Below are 20,137 nucleotides of genomic sequence, written 5' to 3' on the forward strand. Positions count from 1 at the left end.
TCAATAATGGAAAAGTACCTGACATTTCATTCGCGCGTGCACGTGAGCGTCTAATAATGACCTAAAAGCCCTCATCTCCATGATGGTTTTGACCTAGCAGGCCTTACCATCTGGGGGGGGTGTTCTATCAAAATCTAATACTCCTGTGATATAAATAGGCAGGGTTACCTAAAAAGCGATATTCCCATGACAATCCTCGGGAAATACCCATACCTAAGGAAAAGGATAACTATATAGCATATCCAGAAGTTATTCACTGCCCATTATGAGCGAGTCAATTCCAAGTAGCTAAGCAACTTACCCGTCAGTCTAGACAGACTAATTCCTAGCATTACTTCTGCTCGAAAGCCTTTGCAATGCTTTTTTTGCTGCCGGTGTAGCTTATAGTCTATATTCATCTCAACTTGCCCTTCATGTAAAACTTGTCGAACATATCACATATCAAATGCTCATGGTCCAGTTTAGAATTCGGAAAAATTCTTCGATAATCGTAACTTGTTATCTGCTAATCATGGCACCTAAGAGACTCCTTGGATCGGATGCCATAGACAACGGAAATGCTAATCGTCGTATCGTCTCAACATTCTCCTCACCGATTAGCCAGCCAGCACTTACTTGCCTACGTCTATGCATACTTAATTTCATGTTTGATCAAACCCCTAAACCACGAGGAGTCTTCGTAAGAGAATGGTAGTACCGATATTAATCATTTGAAAAGACTGATCTGGAACTGGCACATTTCTCCTACCGAACGTAACTAGGCTAACATATACTACCATCACGCCATGGATATAGAACTCATGGACTCATAACGACAATGATATTAAGGGGTAACAAGGCACGTGAGGTATAGGACGACTGAGTAGCCATTCGAAGAGCATATATTTGTTATCTGCCAGTAAAGACGCAGAGATCGTATGAGATGTGATAGCTTATCATCTCGCTAACGTCCGTCCGCCTGCCGCTATCAAGCGGAACTACCGCTTTTAAGACCAAGATCTGATTGCCCAACTACCTAAAAATCACATGAAGCTACCAGCAACCCAGCCATGTACGCCACCTTCTCCTGTGACCTTCCTCCTCCCCGGGGCGATGCATCAAAGAGGTTCTGAACCAGATAATAATGAACGCGATGTGCTGAAACACAAAATGCCCCCATGCGACAAGAAAAACTCGAGAACGACGCTGAGAGCCGGCGGGATAATTTTTTTATAAATCGTTAGATACGGTGCTTTTCGCTCTCTGCTCGCCATGGTTATGATTAGTGCTGTTGACGGTTGTTACGCGCGGCCACGTGGTGCTTTAGGTGTCTCACCCAGTCGAGAATAGAGCATGTACAGTGCCATCCTGTTACATTCTTCGGTTCCCGTGATTGTTACTAGCCGCTCATTACTATTATCTTGCGGCTCGTTGATCTTAATCACGCTGCCGCTAATTGTCCGAATCTCATTGATTTTTTGACCACCCTTACCAATGATGGCACCAACCATGTCGTTGGGAATGTAGATCTGTTGGGTCATTGGCGCTCCTGCGATAGCAGCGCCGTGCATTGGCTGAGTTGGAGGACCGCCGTGAGGATGGGGGCCACCCACATGAGGAGCGTGGTGAGGCGGTATGTGCGGTGCGGCACCATATCCAGCTGCCTGGGGTGCGTAGTGCATCGGCACACTCGGGTTAGGTTGCGGCGTGGCCGCGTGCGGGTGGTAGGGTTGCGTATACGGCGCCGGCGGCATGTGATGGGCTCGGGGATCGGGTCGTCGACCGTAGTTTTCGCGATGACCAAAGTTGCCGCCAGCGGGTTGAGGGCAGTACGGAACCACTTGCATTCCTCCGGGCACGACGCCGGTGGGACCGCCACTCCGAGTGGCATAGGCCGACGCGGCGGGGCCGCCGAAGCGTTCGTTAAGTTGCTGGAGGAGCGTGCTTCCTACATAATAAGTAGCAATATGAACAGCGTCAGCTACGCCCATGACTACGAGGGAACGCTCGCTAGATAGCGGTAGGCACGAGTCAGAGGCATTGAGCCGCGCTCCTGAAGCATCTTGAATCTCACGAATGCGGGCACCGCCTTTCCCGATAATGGACCCGATAAGCACATGAGGGATGAGTAGTCGAAGAGGATATGTCTTGGACTGAGCGTTGGATTTCTCCGTCAGAGGCTCGTTGTTCAAGGTCCGGATAATCAAACCGAACGCCTAAAGGCAATGTTAGCGGGGGTTTAGAAATGATACAAGATTAGTGGTTGGTTAAATACCTTGGCCACAGCCTCAACAGCTCCGCTAACAGTAAGTATTCGTTCTACAGCGCCCTTTTGGTAATCACTAACGGTACACTTGGCACTAGATAGCTTCCGGATATTAGAAACGTTTTCGCCACCTTTACCAATGATGGTAGCAGCTTCAGGGCTGGAGATGACAGCACGGATATGAATCCATGTAGTCTCATCGTGAGTGTTGGTCGCGGCGGCACCGGACACGCCTGTAGGACCGGAAACTGCGGCGTCTACAGCGGACTTGGCTTCCTCAACATCAGGTACGACAGTATCGCCCTGGTCATCTTTGATTTCAGCCTTGTCCTGATTGGTATCCTCGGGCTTGGCTGTGCCATTAGTTCCAGTCGGTACCGAGACACCATCACCATTGCTCTCAGGAAGCTCAATATCCTTGTCATTATCTCCGTTGTTGATGACTTTGTCAAGGGCAGGCCGTTTGGCTTCGGGTTGATCATTGCCCCGGGAAGGAGAGGAGGCATCCTCCAGAGGGCGTTTAGCCGGATTAGTAGGGTGAGAAGGCGAGGCAGACATATTGTTCTATGAACTTGTTCACTCTTGAGCGGACGCTACGGTAGGCCGTTTTAGACGGTCGAATTGAGATTGAATTATCGACTTCTTTTTTATTTACACCTTGAGGGTTTTCGAAGGAAAACGTGCAGGTGCAGTGGTTCGGGACGTGATATGGCTCAAGTACCCTCAAGTTGATGAATATTTGTATGCGGGATCTAGAGGTCAGGTCGGACTTGAAAGGTAGGGTCGATGATGGAACGAGATCGGAATCGTCAGGTTAGGTGACGACAGGAATAACGAGAAGAGTGATATGAGAGATCCGGCTGGGACCTGGACGCTCGTGTTGCAAGGCGGAATATTGGTAGGACGAGAATGGTGATGACCTGACGGTAGCTGAGGGCGATTTGATGGAGGTAGAGGATTGCTAGCTTGACCAAGACGAATATGTGGTGATCAAGTCGGCGGTAGAGTATGGAAGGACGGACGAAGTAGACGAAGTAGGAGTGGTGGATTGGAAAGAAGTGGCAGGATCAGAGACGTAGTCAGTTCTCAAACCTTTTACTCCGTCAAACAGGAAACACCTTAGGCAGATAATATCTCGATGCCGATTTCCTTTTCTTAAGCTTTCTTACGCCTGCACCTTTTCTGAGAAGAAACTGCCTCTCCAGCAGGTAATACCTTTGATAGGGCGGTGGAGGACAGGTTGACCCGCGTCGCGTTTGGGGTCTCGAGGCGAACTGAGATGCGCCAAAGCGATTATAAAAATCACCTCCTGCTGCGGATAGGTGCAGTAAAGGAGGCTTTTATAAGCGATAGACGCTTGTTGTCTCTTTTTAAGAGAAGCTTGATTGCGAACTACCTCAACAAGCCTCAACAAGGGGGGAGAAGGCGGGACGATGGGGGAATTAAACGTAAAATATAGTAATAGAAGGGGGGGGGGAAGGGGCAGGAAAAAAACAGGTGCAGTGCTAAGTTCGCAACGCAGGCGATAGGGGGGTGATACGTCTTGCGAAGAAGGACGGAAAGGGGGGGGGAGGATAAAGATTGAATTGAAGGAGGCAAGATGCGTGTTGTAGGTTGGAGGTTGTCTACATAAAGGTTGTCTCACTCGAATGCAAGAAAGATCTAACTTACCGACAGTGGGCACGGCTGCTTTGCTGCTTTTGCAAAAGGTACTTGCCTTAGGTACCTATGTAACTAATGGGGCTCCTCCACACAAAAATCTTAGGGAGGTAACGTCCAAGCGTCATGGATTCCCACCTAATTGGCTCTAGTGCTATGTACTGTGCGTCTTTGAATTCAGCTTCGCTTCTGCACTCTGCACTCTGCACTTTGCACTCTGCTACATATTACGGTGAGCCTTTTTTACCTAATATGGTACCTATTCATCAGCCTCGTCAGTATGTTGGGTACCTACACATGTATATTCTGTAGTGTACTTTTTATTATCGTGTTTGTTCGCTAATTTTCTTGTACATCAACAAAGTATGTTATTCTCATTCCGGCTATCTCACTCTGCTACAGCCTACTGTACATACATATGTACGTATGTTATGTCGTACAACACACCGTGTACACCAGGAACATTAGTGCCAATTCCTTTTAGTGTGTAGTTTTCTTACTATTTTTACTATTATCTATCTCGGAAGTTTAAACCTGTCAATTCTAGTTTAAGTTTTTATTATAAAAGAATTCATTAATGTCAATTGTATATTGTTAAGTTAAAAAAGCTTTTCCCAAGATATTATACTAATATATTGCACGTAGCTAGTATATTCGTTAGAATTAGTATTAATCAATCAGAGCTGCTTCAGGATTGTTTGTGCCGCAGATCCATCGGCACTTGGCCTGCGTTGCATTTCTTGGCATCCCCTTGAACCCATGCTCTTAGCTGGACACTGCTAGCTGCATATTTTCTGCAATATGGAAATATACCTACACACGCCTATTACGAACTGCAAGCTGCAAGACATCAACCGCATTTTATCCTGCTCCAAGTATAGTTTCCCAATATATTAGAGGCTCTGTCTTGGCATACTGAATCATCAAATACTTCAACGAAGAAATGGATAGCGGAGCGCGTCTTAGCGACGACTCAGATCTGTTTCACACGTCCCATCTCCAAGCTACGGTGCGGGAGCTTCAGGAGAGAGTCAGAGAGCATGAGGCCGCGCTAAATGAGCTGCGCGCTACTCCAAGTGCGCATCGCACAAGCCAGTCTTACCCGCCAACAGCGCCGTGGGATATCATGAAGGTAGCTTACGATGAGTTGGCATCGCAAACACCATTCCTTCCATTTCCGGAATCTGTATTGCCCGCTCTTCTAGCACTCCGCAAAACCCACCAGACTGTGGAGGAGACAAAGGCCTATTTAGCCTCTCATAAAGATTCGGTTGAGAAGACTAAGCGACGACTCGAGGTGGAGAAGTCCAATCTCGAAGATCAGAAAGCCCTTCCGCAGAGTTTGCGCAATCGCATACAATCGCTGCGAGATGGCTTGGAAAGTCGAATGGAGATGGGACCGGAGGACATAGCTGCAGAACGGATAAACGAGCTGAAGCAAAAGAAAAGGTACTACGATAAGGAAACTTCTAAGCTTCTTAAAGCGCTGAGGAAGTTTATCGATGAGCATCTTGCGGGAATGCTTGCCGCCGAAGAGCTCGGAGGCCCTGTTGTTGGCGATATCATGGATATCGATGGGTCTGATCTTGCTGCAGGATTTAGCTCTCAGGGCAAACTGAAAAAGGCAAAGGAGAATCCCGATGAGGATAAACGACAAAGACGCATCGACGAGATATGGGGTATACGAGAGGATGGCGAGCCAACAGAGAGAGCTAAGGCGGGCAGCCGGGATGAAGCCGCGGCCGCGGGTGAGGAGATGCGCACCTTAACAGAGGAACTACTCAACGCCTTAGCACAGTCCGACGGTGATAGTTCAGCTGCCTACGTCCAGCTTCCTAGGGAGACAGCAGCTGCAAGGTTCCTAGTCAGGTCTAAAGTTGCGCAGTTTCACCCTAGAGACTCTACGAAGCTCCGGCTAATCGACTTTGGTAAAGACTTGGATGAATAACATGCCCAAGCTTTCGCCTCCGGTTTCACGATTTACTCATGTACATACAAATGCAAGACACCGCACAGACTACCTCACATATAGCTATTAAACTAAGCTAGGAGGCGTATTCTCTATAATTAAGCTCAATAACTACACATGTAAAGATTAGAGGGTTTAAGTTCAATTACTCGGTTCGAAAAGGAGAGCCCTAAAAGATCAACTTAGGTGGCGTCTTAAGGACTACCATTATTCTACACGAACACCGAAGACAAATTTAGAACAATGCACCTCCGCGTTTTCCCATTTGTGATATATCTACGATTCCAAGATGGTGGAAACGAAGAATGATGTATCACGGTTGACAGCACCTACGGAGATACCTAGGTACCTAGGGTACATACATGTAAATTCTTGGCATCCTGATCCAACCTATACACTAGGTACAGTACGCTGTCTAGGTAGCCATTGGCCAATTAGCATCAAATCCCCTTCCCTAAACGCCCCTCAACGCGTCGCCGCACCCGCGTCCCACCGCTACGTGGTAAGTATATCCCACTTTCCGCTGCAGTTGTAAATATTTCTTCACCGCAACTGCTACAACCCGATTCCCACAAACCCAATTGCCAAACTACATACGCAGTTCAAGCAAACATTGCATAGACTTCTCCTTCTAAATTATCTACTTTATTACTTTATTAAAGTCCCAAGACTATGACCACTACTGCATCCATAACATCACCACCAACCTCACCGCCCGCGAAAAGAGTCAAAACCACTTCTACTCCTACTCCCACAACCACAGCTACGACAACCACCAGCAACACCGGCAGCACCACCACCACCACCGCCGAAACAATGTCTTCCAACACCAACACCAACACCACCACAACCACAACCCTCCCCCCCGTCCCCAACCTCAACCAATCCCCCCCCCTCCTAATCAAAAAACTCTCCCCAGCCGCCAAACTCCCCACCCGCGGGAGCCCCTTCTCCGCCGGCTACGACCTCTACGCCGCCCGCCCCACCACCATCCCCTCCCGCGGCAAAGCCCTAGTCGACACCGACATAGCCATCGCCGTCCCCGCCGGCACCTACGGCCGCATAGCCCCGCGCTCCGGCCTAGCCGCCAAGCACTTCATCGACACGGGCGCCGGCGTCATCGACGCCGACTACCGCGGCCAGGTCAAGGTCCTGCTGTTCAACCACTCGGACGTGGATTTCGCTGTCGCCGAGGGCGACCGCGTCGCCCAGCTCGTGGTCGAGCGGATTTACACGCCCGAGGTGCTGGAGGTGCAGGAGCTGGAGGAGAGTGTGCGGGGGGCGGGGGGGTTTGGGAGCACGGGGACGAATTAAGGATGTTGATGTTGTTGCTTGGGGTTGGAGTATGGAGGGGTACGGTGTGCTTGGTATGATACACATACGATGGGTATACGAAAGAAGACTTAGACGGTACTGATAGACGGCCACTGGCAATCTGGTTGAGCTCGCCAGTCAACTGATTAGCCAATCAAATAGATGGGATATACATAGATATGTACCTAAGGTAGACTCTTTCAAAGGGGAAGGAGAGGCCTAGCTCATCCATGTATAGAGGATGAGATATGATGGGCATGAATATAAATTCTACAACAAACATTCTAAAACCCACATCTTCAAACCAGACAACGAATCTTTTACAGCACAACCCTATTCAATCCTATTTCTAGTGATATCTAGTGACATTTCTATTCTATGGTGTAGTATAGGTAGCCTAATGCCTACATGCCACAAATCTAGCCTGGCCTCTTTTCTCAATACAATACCGAAGTTTATTTACATCTTTTCCGCGCGGTATTCCACCTTGGGGTTACGTAGACTCCCTAGATTTCTCGCGAGCTTCAGTTCAGAAGCCCTCGACTTTATAAGATGTAGTGCCTTCTCGTCTAGATTTTTGTCTTTCTGCTTCTCTGCCATCTCGGCCGTTAAGCTCGCACACGTACGATCTAAAACCTCGTGCATGCTAGCCAGGACCTTCTCTGCCGCTCTCGCGAGCGGCAGGTCCAGAGCATCAACGTCGTCGGGACTAAGCCATGAGAGCTTTTCCACTAGGGGTCCGTTTCCATTCCCGTTGCTCTGCTTGTCGTAGTTGGTTACCGCCTCGCGGATGCGGGCTACCATCAGCGCCGCGAACATGTCCCCTGTTCCGCTGAAGTAGCACTCAAACACTGGGAACGTGATCCTGAACAGCCGTGGCTGTCGGTCCGAAGTCATGGTCGAACCCACGACTGACATGGTACGGGTTGTCTCCGTAGAAGGAGATGAGTTGACGGACGGTAAGGACACGGATGTAATAACGATATGAGGGACGCCGAAGTCTTGATGTAGAACTCGAATCGCATTCTCAAGAGAGGCAAAATCGGTAATCTTCACGCCGGAAAGGAGTCTACCGAAAAAGGGGCTTGTTAGCTAACATACACCCACTCCTTTCTCAACTGCCATTTCCCAGACGTAAATTTACCAAGACCTTCATCTGTCTACCTAGGAAAGAAATGTACATATGAAAGGCAATGGACTTACTCAGCTTCGAACTGATTGGGTAAGATAAGATCGGCATATTGTATCAGGTTCTTATACGCAGGGACGACATCCTCCGCGACATATAGGCGGCCATTGTCACCCATTACCGGATCTAGCACCCAGAAGAAGCTTCCTGGTTTTTGGGTCTTCGACTTGTGCTTGAGCTCCTTTCCGATGTTTCCGACTGCCTCGACGGCGGCTGCCCCGGGAACGTACCCCGAGAGCATCATATCGAAGTTATCGAGGTATGACTGCTTGAGACCTTCCCACAGATCCGTGATCTCCTGCGCTGACACGCGCGTGCCCTTCCATTGCTTATAACCCGTATGGTTGCCTTTGCATTTGACACTCATGTTAGAAAACACAGTATACTCGACTATGGGATACTGATTAACAAGTATGTACGTACTGAACTGCACGGTATTCATAGCAGAGACATCGCAGCCCATAGACTGTAGCGCAAATACGGCGATCTTATTGCCTACGTTCCTATCCAACGGAAATCTGGTGTTAACGGAAGGGTCGTCGACGAACTTGGTAGTATAGGTAAATCTAAAACTCTCACCCCGAGACAACCTTCAAAAAGGGATATTAGCTACTAGAAAATAGGAAACTGACTGCTAGAAGCATTGGCTTTTCCCTACATGGCTGGCGACGGCTAAGACGCTCGTCTCTGGGACGAACGGTGGTTCGGCACTCATGCGGACGGTTGGTTGGTAGGAAGGTGACGATGTGAATTGTGTAAGTGTATTAGAGGAAGTCGAGTATTTGGTTACGTTCCACAAGGCCGTTCAAAAGAGTAAGCATCAGGGAAAGAGCGGAGGATTCAGACGGAAGCCATGATAATAATATAACCTCCGCCGAGTGCCGAGGACAATAAGGCGCATGACTCTCTTCCGATAAGTGACCATTGAAAAGCTGAGTTCTACGATTGTCGAAGTGCCCCGCCATGACGGATAGCCCCGCACTAAGCTTCTTTGAGTTGCTCCCTGCAGTCCCTGTCACCTGTCACCGCAGATGGTGTACGTGAGGTATGTACATCTAATCTATTTCAGTATTGTAACTTCAATACTAGCACGAGCTAACTTCAATGTTCTAGCCCCATGTTGGGTAAGAAAATGAATTTATATTAGGGCTATAAAGCCCATTAATCTGCCTATCTCGTCCTTAATCGCCTCGCAAGCTATGGATTGATACTGCATCTAAAGCTAATGCCGTCCAAGAAGCCCTATACTAATAATGCAATTGACATTTTGTATACGGTATTCATTCGTATCCATTTCGTAGAGCACGAGAAATTCCATCGCAAGTCTCGTGGTAGTCTACCACCTCCAAATATCGACGTGGTATATTCGTAGTTCTCATTAGCTTCTGTCTTGCTTAATTTCTTACTCTTCGTCACCAATCTATAAGTTCATTGTTAGTAACGTGTCAGATATAGCATCAGGGCTCGTGGTATCACATACCTTGGGAGCGAGGTAGAACCTCAGGTAACTGCTGCCGGCCAGTCCATACTCCACTAGAAGGGGCACCTCGTTGGATAAGCAGATCTTGACGGTAGTGGATAGAGCCTGGGCTTTGCAGAAGTTGACTAGATACTTGAGGGAGAAAGTGAGGCCGACCGGCTCGGTGAGCTCGATGTCGATGTTCAGTTCGGGCTTGTCGACGTTCTGGTGGCTTCGGAGGGTAACAGCACCGTTGCCGATGTCACCGTTGCAGGAGAATTTGACTCCGTCCTTGGTAGCATCAATCGTCACTTATACGCGTCAGCCATATTCTCTTCACAATACGTAGCTCTAATCGAGAGAAGAGCATAACTGCTACTTACCAGATTCAGACATGGCCATCAAATCCGTGCAGATACGTCTAAACTCAGACGAGGGCATAGAGATAGTCGCAGCATACTCCGTCTCGGGAATACCCAAGTGCTCCTGGTCGATATCCATGAGCTTCAAGTCGTATTCGCTGATACGGTCGTTCTCGCTGCTCTCGAAGACGAGATTGAGGGAATCGGGCGCATCTTCAGCCTTTAATGTGAGGATATCTTCGTTCTGTGCTGCACGTAGAACTTTCGTGAGGGAGACGAGGTTTACGCCGAGGGCAATGTTGCGGTCGCAGCGGTAAGGGGAGAAGCCTTCGGCCTTCAGCATCATCGACACAAGGGCGACGTGGGAGTTGTCCATGGCCTGCAGCGCGATGCCCGAGTCATTGCAGTCGAAGTTGCAATCCTGCACCAGATCCTTGATGGAATCGACCACCTATAATCTGTCAGCTTGATTGATAGTAGAAACTACACAATTGGGTAGACAGACCTTCTTCAGGATCTGGGCCTGCTCGAGTCGTGCCTCTAACATGGTGATTAATTTTAGACAGAAAGATAATAAAATAGGGTGTTAATAAAGTTGGGTATCTGGGAGCGACGAATATAGATCGGTAAAAGGAAGACTCGAGATGTGATTACTGCCGTAAGAATTGTTCGTAACTGAGGTTGTTGTCGAGAAGGTACCCTAAAATTGGTTATGCTGAAGAATATTTGGCAAGAAATACAATTCTAGAAATTAGTGGGATAAGCTCGGGAACGGAGACGCGTTGAGTGGTTGGACGCGTCTTTAATTGAAGGCAGACGCGCGAACGCCCCACCTTAAACTATAGGTACCTGTAATAGCGGTATGTCTGGTACTTACACTATGTACCTAGGTACATATCCAATCAGCCAATCAATTACCAACATCTTTAAGGGGCCAGCCATAGCTCTCATTGTGATGTACGAAGTACCCCTAACTCGCACTCACGTCGTACGAAACAGTCTTCATTGTGTCTTCTCAAGTGAGGTTTTATTATGTATGTACCTTATGTATACGCCTAGCAAGGCGACTGATTTATGTGTATGTACTCGCAACATAGAAAAGACATTATAGGCAAAGATCGTATGGATGACCAGCTCTCTTATGCAGTAAATCCCCCCCAAACCCAATTAAAGCAAACGCCATGACGAAGTCAACTTCGATTCGGATCGCTCTCTATCCCAAATGCGCCATATTGCAACCGATGACCCAGTTCATAATCTAATCGTTACCCGCGCCTTGGGCCCAACTGGTGCTGTTTGTCGAAATGATACAGTGTTAACGAAAAATTTCAAAGAGAGACTCGACCAAGTCCGGGCTTCCTTTCTAATACTCCTTGCAGCTCTCGCATCATGCCCCTTTGGGCCTCGGCCTTCGCCTTGGCAATTTCTTTAGATTTGCGGTCCTCTCTCATCTTAATTATCCTCTCTTCCCGCGTGAATAAACTCTTTGGGCGAGGAATCGATATGGCCTCGAATACTTCTGGCTCCGGCTCTGACGGCGGCGAAGATCCTCCAGTAAGCTTCTTGTATGCGTCAGCAACGCCTTCGTCCTGGCTGTTTTCATCCTCTTCCGCTATAGTCCGTCCACTCATCGTGCTTAGGGGAGACATGAGCGTAGAGCCCATAGATGATAGACGTTTCTCATTTCTATCGATACCAGACGCTAGCGAAGCCTTTCCTGTCTGCCATGCTTCCATTAGATCCCGTAGATCTTGCCCGATTGACTCGTACTGGGCCATGAACAATGGCCCCAAATCGGTAATATCATCAGCCTCGTTCAAAGCCTTGGATGACTCCTCACGTAGAAGATGCAATTTAGCCTGCACACTGCGGATATTCATAGTCATCGAATTCAATCTGCGGACTTGGTGGCGCCATCGATCATGACTAGGCGTCTCAGGACTCCGAGGAGTTTTGGGAATTGGGACTATAATTCCACTATTAGAAAACAGCAGTTAAGGAAATTTGTAGAGCTCACTTACAGTCATTATCAGCCAGGATATCCCTCACCCGCGTATAAGCTTGCTTCGTGACCGTGTTTAATTCCTCAAACGCTTCTAATATAGTCGTAAAACGAAGTCGGTCAGAATCGTTGCCGACGGTGTGAAGAGCAAGCAGGCCGCTCAGAAACATCTTCCGAATATCGTGGAAGAGGAATGCGGCATCTTTTAAAGGCTGCAACTTCTCGGCATCCTGGGCATCAGTTTTTGAAAACACCTGAAACCTTTCCACCACATCGGCGACTGTGAACTGATACTGGGATTGCAGCTGCAGCAGTTCGGTCTGTTCCGCAAATGCCCAAATCGTAAAGGCCACTTGGTAATATTTAGAAATGACTTCCGTCAAGCTGTTTCGGAGGGCTTTCCTAAGCTGAAGACACTTGACGTTTTGCCCATTATTCTCTAGTCGACTAATAGGGGGGATGGGTGTGCTCCTATTTATAGATTAGCCAGTTAAACTAAGCATTCAGGAGCAAAATAGACTTACAGTCGATATCCACGGGCGACTAATTCCACCTCCATCACGAAGTTTAATGCTGCACTGTTTGCGCAGTCATACTCTCGGGAGAGCGAGAAAAATGTCGAGGCTTCTAATAGTCCTTGCTTCTGGATATTTCTTAAAATCTGCCTTCGTATGTATGCTCTCGCGACTAGGGACGTTATAGACACTACCACAACGAAAGCTATTGACCCCCTCCATGTTGGCATAAACCCTTCCAGCGAGAACCAACGGACGAGTAATGCCGTACCGAAGCCGAACACAACAGCGGCGACGGCGCCGGAAACTGTAATCCCATGGAAGTTTGGCTCGCCAGCCGGTTGCGATAGCGCAGGGTCTTCCGAGGCTTGATAGCCTAATACTAAGGGGTTGTCTAAAAGTTGGGACTGTATGATTGCGAGGCGCAGCCGCTCAAGGAAACCGATCGATCGAGCATGATCGATAGATGAAGTTACTGCTTCGACTAACAGCCGTAACACATCGAGTATAGGGGAGGCATGGTTATGGAACTCGTCTAAGTTGAGACGGGATGGGATATTGTTGGAATCGATACGCAGGGGTCTAGGGAGATGCTCCCGAAACCTCTTCCGGACTTTAGCAAACCCTCTCGGGGCGAACTCTCGCGGTGGGCTTGATGATGGCGAGGTATCATAATTCCTATCGTCGTCGGGTTCCTGCCACTGAGTTTCTTCTCTTTCCCCCGTGCCTGTAACTATAATTAGGACTGTGGGAGCTCCGGGCATTTCGGCCGCCAAAGGAGGGATGCTCTAGCGACGAAATTGAAGTGCCAAGGTATAACACGGAATTGGCATACATACCCTCGAGGTAGTTGCTCAAAGGCGTGCCCTCATCTACGTGAGTCTCCATGTAATTGTAAGTGTCGCACGAAGGATCGCGTCCATCTGGCGCGAGATGGCTGAGATTCGCTCAATGTGCACCTAGTCGTACTGTAAATAGCAAGGCTTGATTCGATTAAAAAAGAGCGACGGTAGAATCTAAGGGAATACGTAAGAGATGGAGGGGAGGGGGCTGCAAAGGAACAATGTCACTGAAAGGAACAGTAAAAAGGAACGGAATAGTTAATGGAAAAGAGGTTTGTCAAGTGCTTTGTTCATTTGACTCGCATGTACACATGAGATTAACATTCTAGATTAACATTAACATCCCTAAAAGGTAGCACAATGATCTAATTAGGCAAGTAGCTAAGATGTATACCTAGCAGTACGCGAATACTAGGCGGGTACCAAACGGATACCCAGTGAGTACCTAATGTCCGAGAGGCCGTCCAGGGGTTGAGCTTTCCCCATAGGAGCCCCCGTATCCAGCAACGTCCGCAGTATCCAGTTCAGTGCACATGCAGCTTCGTCATAGAAGGAACGTTTAGAACTGCAGAATTACTAACCTAGCAGAATTGCATGTATCATGTATGTACGTACGTACACTGCGCATGTCTAGCGTCTGCAGTCAGCCTTAGCCAAACGTTTGCGGTCCGGTATGAACCAATGATCTGACGGAAGCGTAAATTTAGGAGCATCATTCCATTTCCTTCAGAAGTAGCCAATTACGAACTATGGAGCCCCAGGATGATTTTCGGATGGTCCCGCTAAGCTCTGGAATGTCGGCAATATAGATCATTTTTTGGCAAAAAATTTTATCTGTCATCCGGCCTCATGGCGCAACGGTAGCGCGTTCGACTCCAGATCGAAAGGTTATCCGTTCAAATCGGGTTGGGGTCATTGATTATATTTTTGCAATTTGCTTAAATTTTTATTATTGTTCGGACGGGCCTGGGAGCTGTGTCCTAGTATTATCTATAAATGCTGTTATCTAGATTACGGAGTTATCATTTTCTATAAACTTTCTTTTCCAACAGGTGACATAAGTGAACAAACAATAGGTACATGAATCAGTTCAGCAATACAATTGTCTTTTTGTAATTCAGTAGTGATGCTAACTAACCGTGGACTTATTGCGTTTCACAATCTATAAGCTAGCTGCTCTCCTCGAAAATAGCTATTAGAATATGTACTTGTTCATGCTCCTCTGAGGACCTTTAAAAAGACATCCTACTTGGTGTTTGCTTCCCGCCGCAGGATTGCTTATGCTCCGCCTGGTGAGTTGACGAAGCCCGGCGCCACACTCCTGTTAATTCAGCCAATGTCATATGTAGACTTTCTCCAGATTTCCCCGTCCTTTCCGTTCCTCCGATAAGAATGGGAATTGTGTGTGACAACGTTAGAAGGCAGTGTTCTTGTAATTATAGTATATCATTTTCTCTGGCTAGTAAACATATATAGCTACGATAATTCACATCCTTTTTACGTAACCCTGCGCAAGGAGCATTTTTAGACATTGATCCCGTCTCAATGGATGCGAATCTCCAAAAATCTTATTAGGCGGATCTCAATTACCGCTCTAGCCTCGAACGCATATTTGTAACGTATACTTGCTAGACGCTCGTGCAAACCCCGTAATGAGTTTCGAATTTGTTTATGAACCCAAGTTTATCATATAGCAAACCGCACTACTTAGAGTCTTCCAGAAATAGGGTTCTTTATCTGCATTCTCCATGGAAGTATCTTAGGTAAGGTTACTTGACCTTTAACAAAGTGTGGTTATAAACGGCTTTGAATAGCCGATAATAGTACTTACTATAGACTTGACAAACATAAACTAGTGTAACTAGAAAAAGCATTTAGAAATATCCTATCAAAGCTACTCTAAATGATAATCTATAGAAGCTTCACAATTCTTTAATATTATGGGTTAAAGATGGCTTAGATTTACACCATGTAAGTCAGCTTACATAACGCTCCTGCGAGATTCCGCAAGGCGCTATGTTCGAACCGCCTTCCCGGGGCTAGCAGCCTCACGCTATTCGCCGATGCCGTCTCCACTAAATCTTCGACTTCAACATTACGTATTCCGTACTGCGACACAAACGCCCAACTTTGGCCGGACTTGAGCAACAAGAAGGAACAGCAGGAAGAGAAAGAAAAGACAAGAAAAGTGTAGACAGACAAGGATAGGCCAAGAACTAGCGCAGCCATGCCGACCGAACGAGAATTCCAAATCGCACCCCTTGTGCCCGAGTCCATCATAAACAACTCCAGGGTCAGTCTACCAACCATTCACACAATACCCAGCTCGCACCTCAACGCAGCAGCCCATAACCCTCCCAGCTAAACAAAATACTAACAATCTCTCCCCAACCAGACTCTATCCAACCTCCAGACCCTCACTGCATCCATCTTCGGCGCCGCAGCCGGCATCCTCGGCCTCGAATCCTACAACGGCTTCCTATTCTACTTCATCTTCACTATCCTCACCACCGTCCTCTTCTACACGATCCGCGTCGCACCTACGTCGCTGAAGGCAGGCCATGGTCTCTTCGACACGAGCAGATATTTCCGTACTCAGTTTGAATTCTGGACGGGCGGTCTCTTTAGCGGGCTTGCGGGATACATATTGACGTGGACGCTGTTTTACGGTCTGGTGAGAGCATAGCAGCACTAAGATGGTTCGGTTATATTTCTGCGAGCATTGGTTGGCGTTTGGTAGTACGATACAACTACATATGAACATTCGTGATGTATTAGCCTAAGGCACTGGATGATACAATCTCAAATAATATTAAATACGTCGCTATCGCTATCACTATATCGCTACTCGTCCTTGTTTTGATATCCCAAAGCCGGCCTCTCGAACTACCATAATATCTATCTATTATTCATTCTCCAATTTCAATCACCCGACCGACATAGCCCTCGAACCCCGACTTATCTTTAGATCCTCCTTCTACAAGAACGATCTGGGACCCTAGTTCAATCCATTCTCTGTTGTTTAGAAGCTCTAGCGAGACATGATACTCCGCATGATACTCGTCTAGGTCTGCTTCCGACTTGGTACGCTCAAGTTCGATATGGTCATTCATATTGAACACATCGTCATTATCTTCCGTCGCGACCTTCTGTGTACTAAAATCGAACTTTTGGCGCTTTACACCTAGTACCCGAACAGCAGCACGTACCGTTCCCACGTAGGCGTTCACTAGACTATTGACGGTTAGTAGCTTGACGTCCGATGTTTTGAAAGAAGCTATCAAACTAGAGGCGGCTTGGAGTGAGAGACCCGTATCAACCATGTGTTGACTAGGCACCGCTAGGACCTGTCCCTTGCGGAGGCGAGCACTGGATATCCTTGGAGTTTCAAGGGTGGTGCTAATATCGGATGGTTCCTCAGGAAGGTCGTTAAATACTACTTGGATAGAGCCTGCTTGTCCTGCTTCGATTGTTTGCACCGGAAGTCTCAGGTCGCGGATATTTACAATCGTCGCTTGGCGCCATTCGCCCTCGATTTTAGAGGCCGACAGCGTGTGACGAGAACTAAGCCGGGCAAATTCTGCAGATGATGGATGTGGAATCGACAGGCCGTATCCAGGCGAAGGGTAATCCTTTGGTACTAGAGCGCCGGCATCTTCATCCTCCCCTGGGAAAGGACCCAATACAACCCTATCGCCAATGGATAATCTTCCAAATCGTAGATATCCCGTCACTACCGGCGCACTCTCACCCGACGTAGAAGATGAGATGCTTTGGGCACGGCTCAAAGACATTTCAAAAACTTCGTCAATATGAAATAGAGCAGCTGGTTGCTCCGGGTTCAAAGCAAGGGGGACAAAGTCTCGAGCCGTGGGTAAAGGCGGAACCGGCAAGCTTCTTAATAAAGCATGGGTCAATCCGATACCTATACCCTTGACAGCGCTTGTAAGTACGATCGGAACAATGGATAATGGGTCGGTAGACTTGGCAATAGGATCAATTATTTCGTCCTTGACCTTCTGCATGTCGTTTTCGGACACCTCTGTAAGGTTATCCTCATCGCGTGCCGTGGAAGTAAGCAGCCTCGGTATCCTACCCATAGCCTTAACCTTAGTGAATACTATATTCAGTTTGTCTTTTAGTAGCGCACGCTGCCCTAACTCGGATTTAGTTATCAGAATGGCAAGAGGTATGGCTAGTTTGAGGCATAAATCAAGATGCGCCATGGCTAGATCCATTGATGCTATCCCAACTCCTATAGCACCATCTGCACCCGACAGTGAGTGAACACCAGAGGCGGGGTTCCCGTCTTCATTCGCAGGGATACACAGCAGGGTCCAGTGAGGAGCCCATCCAACTAGAGCTCGGAGGGTGGTCCGTTGGTATCGAGGATGTCCGGCAGAGTCCAGTAAAAAGACCAACCGACCATTCTCTGCACGATCATGGATATCGGGCCATTCGTTGATATTGTCAACGTTATAATTAAATATATTCCGATCATCATAACCGATAAGTTCTTGGGCAATAGAGCTAGTCCGTCCGGATACGACTTCATGACGATGTCTCAACAGGTTGATCCGGCTACTTCCTCGACCATTATCTAATGTACCATTAGAGAGCGTTCCCAGAAGTGTTGTTTTACCCGAAGTTGTCGGACCAATGAGCGAAATCCGGAGTTGTTCGGTGACCGAAACACCTCTCCTAGCCGTAACGTCCAGTTGACTTGTCTGTTGACCGTCCTTGTTGCTCTGGGTATTCATTACTGGCATGACGAGTGCTTCTGCCACCCAGAGATCCGCGATGCGAACCTTGTCACTCAATCCCGAGGTGCTGTCTAACCACTCGCAGTTCCCGACAGCTTTCATGCGCTGAACCTCGACCCTGCAACCTAGACTAGCAGCCATGACTTTTAAAGTTGTCATACTCTCATCCATCTCATCTTTAGTCAACCCCACGAATGTCCCATCGTCAGCTACGCCTATTTCATATAATGCTCCGTTAGACTCCTCCAGGCCTGGGAGGAGCTGTTGGGGCTTCTCTAGAGCCGCGAGATCGGCAATATCTTCAGGTAACCTCGGTAGTATAAGTTCACGTCTCGCATTGGAATGATAGGGCGATGACTGCTGCAGTCTCCAAAGTAGCTGAGTGGTTAAGTGATGGAGGCGATTCTGCCTAGTTTGATTTGAAGCGGCGAGGGGGAGACCACCTTGTCTTGGATGCTTTGATTCTCGTAGCGGCCTAGACTGCTGAGACCCCGCGACTCTAAGTGTAGTGCTCATTTTATTATAGACCCTCCGGGGGCGTAGCAAGAGGTGTAATTTGTATTCGATGGGGCCGTCTTGCGGCTCTGCTTCGAGTCTCTCTAAGTGAGGGTCCGATAGCTGTTCCGCCTCGACGATGGCGCCGGTCGTTACGGAACGCTCAGTTTGAGGCCTCTTTCCGGAGTCCTGTCCGGACTGCCAGGGCGAGTGCACCCGTGGAGGATCATGATCGAAAGTGAATATAGAAGCCATTTCCAACTTTGGTCACCTGGTGAATTATGTACACTGGTAAGTGGGTGAACTGAACAAGTAACCAGGTCGAACCCCGTTTATACTCCAGCGTTATATAGTCCTCGTCTTCGGGAGCTATGACCGCTTTTTAAAGGCACAGCCCTTTGATCCTTGATTTACAGTCTGCTTGCCGTTATGAGGAGTTTTTTGTATTGATTCTATTGCATGGTCTTGCGCTATTCGCTGTGTATAAAGAGGATGGATTTGTGGTATCATCTTCGATAGGTTGGAGCTAGAAAGCTCGCAAATATGTGTACGATAAGTTTTTAGTATATTCTCTAGTTAGTAAGAGAATAATCTTAATGTAAATTTAGACCAGCCATTGTGACCTGCAAGTTATTGGTGGTATGTTGTTAGGTGAATATCTCATGTGAAGTGGTGATAGAACTCATCGGTATAAATTCGACCGGCCAAGTAGGAAGATGTAAGGTGCAACTCAATAATATGGTGCTCTCTGGCAACAGCTAACAAGCTCGTATTGAGTATCTGACTCACCCGGGGTACATATAGCAAGCACAGTTTTTATAGATATTTTAGGTATATATCCCCATAAATCAATAACTGGATACTTTGCACGGGCAGTCTTCCCATGTATCACCTCAGTACTTAAATATGTACATAAAAGCATGTATTTACATAAAGAATGGTCATATGCCTTCTAACCGGAATTCTTCAATGTCAGACCATGTGGCAGGAGGTAAGCACTTAAGCACCCAAACACTCCAGTGGAAACGTCTAGTGTTGCGCGCAGCCGCATTGCTGGCACAATATTTAGCCCCTTAATGAAATCCACCTAAACCTGGAGTAGAAGGACAGTAAAATATAGGTACGTACCATACGAATCATCGGATACCCACGATATCGGGTCGCACATGCTAAACAAGAACAAGAGACGATCATTAATTCATGTAGTACATATGTGCCTATACGGATGAAATAGTATGAGAGCATAATGAAGATATATTTACCTAATCCAGTGTATAAACATTAATGGAAAGTACATGTACATCGATACATGTAAATACGAAT

At 47.6% G+C, this 20,137-nt stretch overlaps 8 protein-coding genes and 1 non-coding gene across 9 annotated transcripts; 4 read left to right on the forward strand and 5 right to left on the reverse strand.

The window, feature by feature from the left end:
* Positions 1 to 1,280: 1,280 nt before the first annotated feature.
* On the reverse strand, positions 1,281 to 2,803 carry F4817DRAFT_361152 (uncharacterized protein; the record flags this gene model as incomplete). Its single annotated transcript, XM_049306365.1, has 2 exons — positions 1,281 to 2,195; positions 2,255 to 2,803. 2 exons carry the CDS (start codon positions 2,801 to 2,803, stop codon positions 1,281 to 1,283), a joined length of 1,464 nt encoding a protein of 487 aa, XP_049155655.1.
* A 1,894-nt stretch (positions 2,804 to 4,697) lies between these two features.
* On the forward strand, positions 4,698 to 6,238 carry F4817DRAFT_348337 (uncharacterized protein). The gene has a single exon (XM_049304672.1). The coding sequence runs from the start codon at positions 4,848 to 4,850 to the stop codon at positions 5,850 to 5,852; it is 1,005 nt and encodes a 334-aa protein (XP_049155656.1). The 5' UTR covers positions 4,698 to 4,847; the 3' UTR covers positions 5,853 to 6,238.
* A 151-nt stretch (positions 6,239 to 6,389) lies between these two features.
* On the forward strand, positions 6,390 to 7,517 carry F4817DRAFT_348338 (dUTPase-like protein). Its single transcript, XM_049304673.1, has one exon. The coding sequence runs from the start codon at positions 6,546 to 6,548 to the stop codon at positions 7,185 to 7,187; it is 642 nt and encodes a 213-aa protein (XP_049155657.1). The 5' UTR covers positions 6,390 to 6,545; the 3' UTR covers positions 7,188 to 7,517.
* On the reverse strand, positions 7,518 to 9,055 carry F4817DRAFT_348339 (Ribokinase-like protein). The gene is made up of 3 exons (XM_049304674.1): positions 8,800 to 9,055; positions 8,391 to 8,724; positions 7,518 to 8,256 (listed from the first exon to the last, which is right to left on the reverse strand). The coding sequence occupies exons 1-3, from the start codon at positions 8,837 to 8,839 to the stop codon at positions 7,647 to 7,649; spliced, it is 984 nt and encodes a 327-aa protein (XP_049155658.1). The 5' UTR covers positions 8,840 to 9,055; the 3' UTR covers positions 7,518 to 7,646.
* Positions 9,056 to 9,483: 428 nt separating this feature from the next.
* Positions 9,484 to 11,018, reverse strand: F4817DRAFT_348346 (proliferating cell nuclear antigen). Its single transcript, XM_049304675.1, has 4 exons — positions 10,703 to 11,018; positions 10,219 to 10,648; positions 9,857 to 10,146; positions 9,484 to 9,796 (listed from the first exon to the last, which is right to left on the reverse strand). The coding sequence occupies exons 1-4, from the start codon at positions 10,742 to 10,744 to the stop codon at positions 9,779 to 9,781; spliced, it is 780 nt and encodes a 259-aa protein (XP_049155659.1). The 5' UTR covers positions 10,745 to 11,018; the 3' UTR covers positions 9,484 to 9,778.
* Positions 11,019 to 11,202: 184 nt separating this feature from the next.
* On the reverse strand, positions 11,203 to 13,898 carry F4817DRAFT_348347 (Mysoin-binding motif of peroxisomes-domain-containing protein). Its single transcript, XM_049304676.1, has 4 exons — positions 13,554 to 13,898; positions 12,724 to 13,441; positions 12,219 to 12,670; positions 11,203 to 12,163 (listed from the first exon to the last, which is right to left on the reverse strand). The coding sequence occupies exons 1-4, from the start codon at positions 13,600 to 13,602 to the stop codon at positions 11,526 to 11,528; spliced, it is 1,857 nt and encodes a 618-aa protein (XP_049155660.1). The 5' UTR covers positions 13,603 to 13,898; the 3' UTR covers positions 11,203 to 11,525.
* A 501-nt stretch (positions 13,899 to 14,399) lies between these two features.
* Positions 14,400 to 14,471, forward strand: F4817DRAFT_t137. The gene has a single exon. It is a non-coding gene; the product is annotated as a tRNA-Trp (tRNA).
* Positions 14,472 to 15,783: 1,312 nt separating this feature from the next.
* F4817DRAFT_319340 (Rab5-interacting protein-domain-containing protein) lies at positions 15,784 to 16,242 on the forward strand (the record flags this gene model as incomplete). The annotated part of the gene is made up of 2 exons (XM_049301052.1): positions 15,784 to 15,849; positions 15,952 to 16,242. The coding sequence occupies 2 exons, from the start codon at positions 15,784 to 15,786 to the stop codon at positions 16,240 to 16,242; spliced, it is 357 nt and encodes a 118-aa protein (XP_049155661.1).
* F4817DRAFT_233904 (uncharacterized protein) lies at positions 16,166 to 19,306 on the reverse strand. Its single transcript, XM_049298952.1, has one exon. The coding sequence runs from the start codon at positions 19,067 to 19,069 to the stop codon at positions 16,466 to 16,468; it is 2,604 nt and encodes an 867-aa protein (XP_049155662.1). The 5' UTR covers positions 19,070 to 19,306; the 3' UTR covers positions 16,166 to 16,465.
* Between the last annotated feature and the right edge of the window lie 831 nt (positions 19,307 to 20,137).

The sequence above is a fragment of the Daldinia loculata genome, assembly GCF_022478755.1.
Source record: "Daldinia loculata strain CBS 113971 unplaced genomic scaffold F4817scaffold_58, whole genome shotgun sequence".
NCBI lineage: Eukaryota > Fungi > Ascomycota > Sordariomycetes > Xylariales > Hypoxylaceae > Daldinia > Daldinia loculata.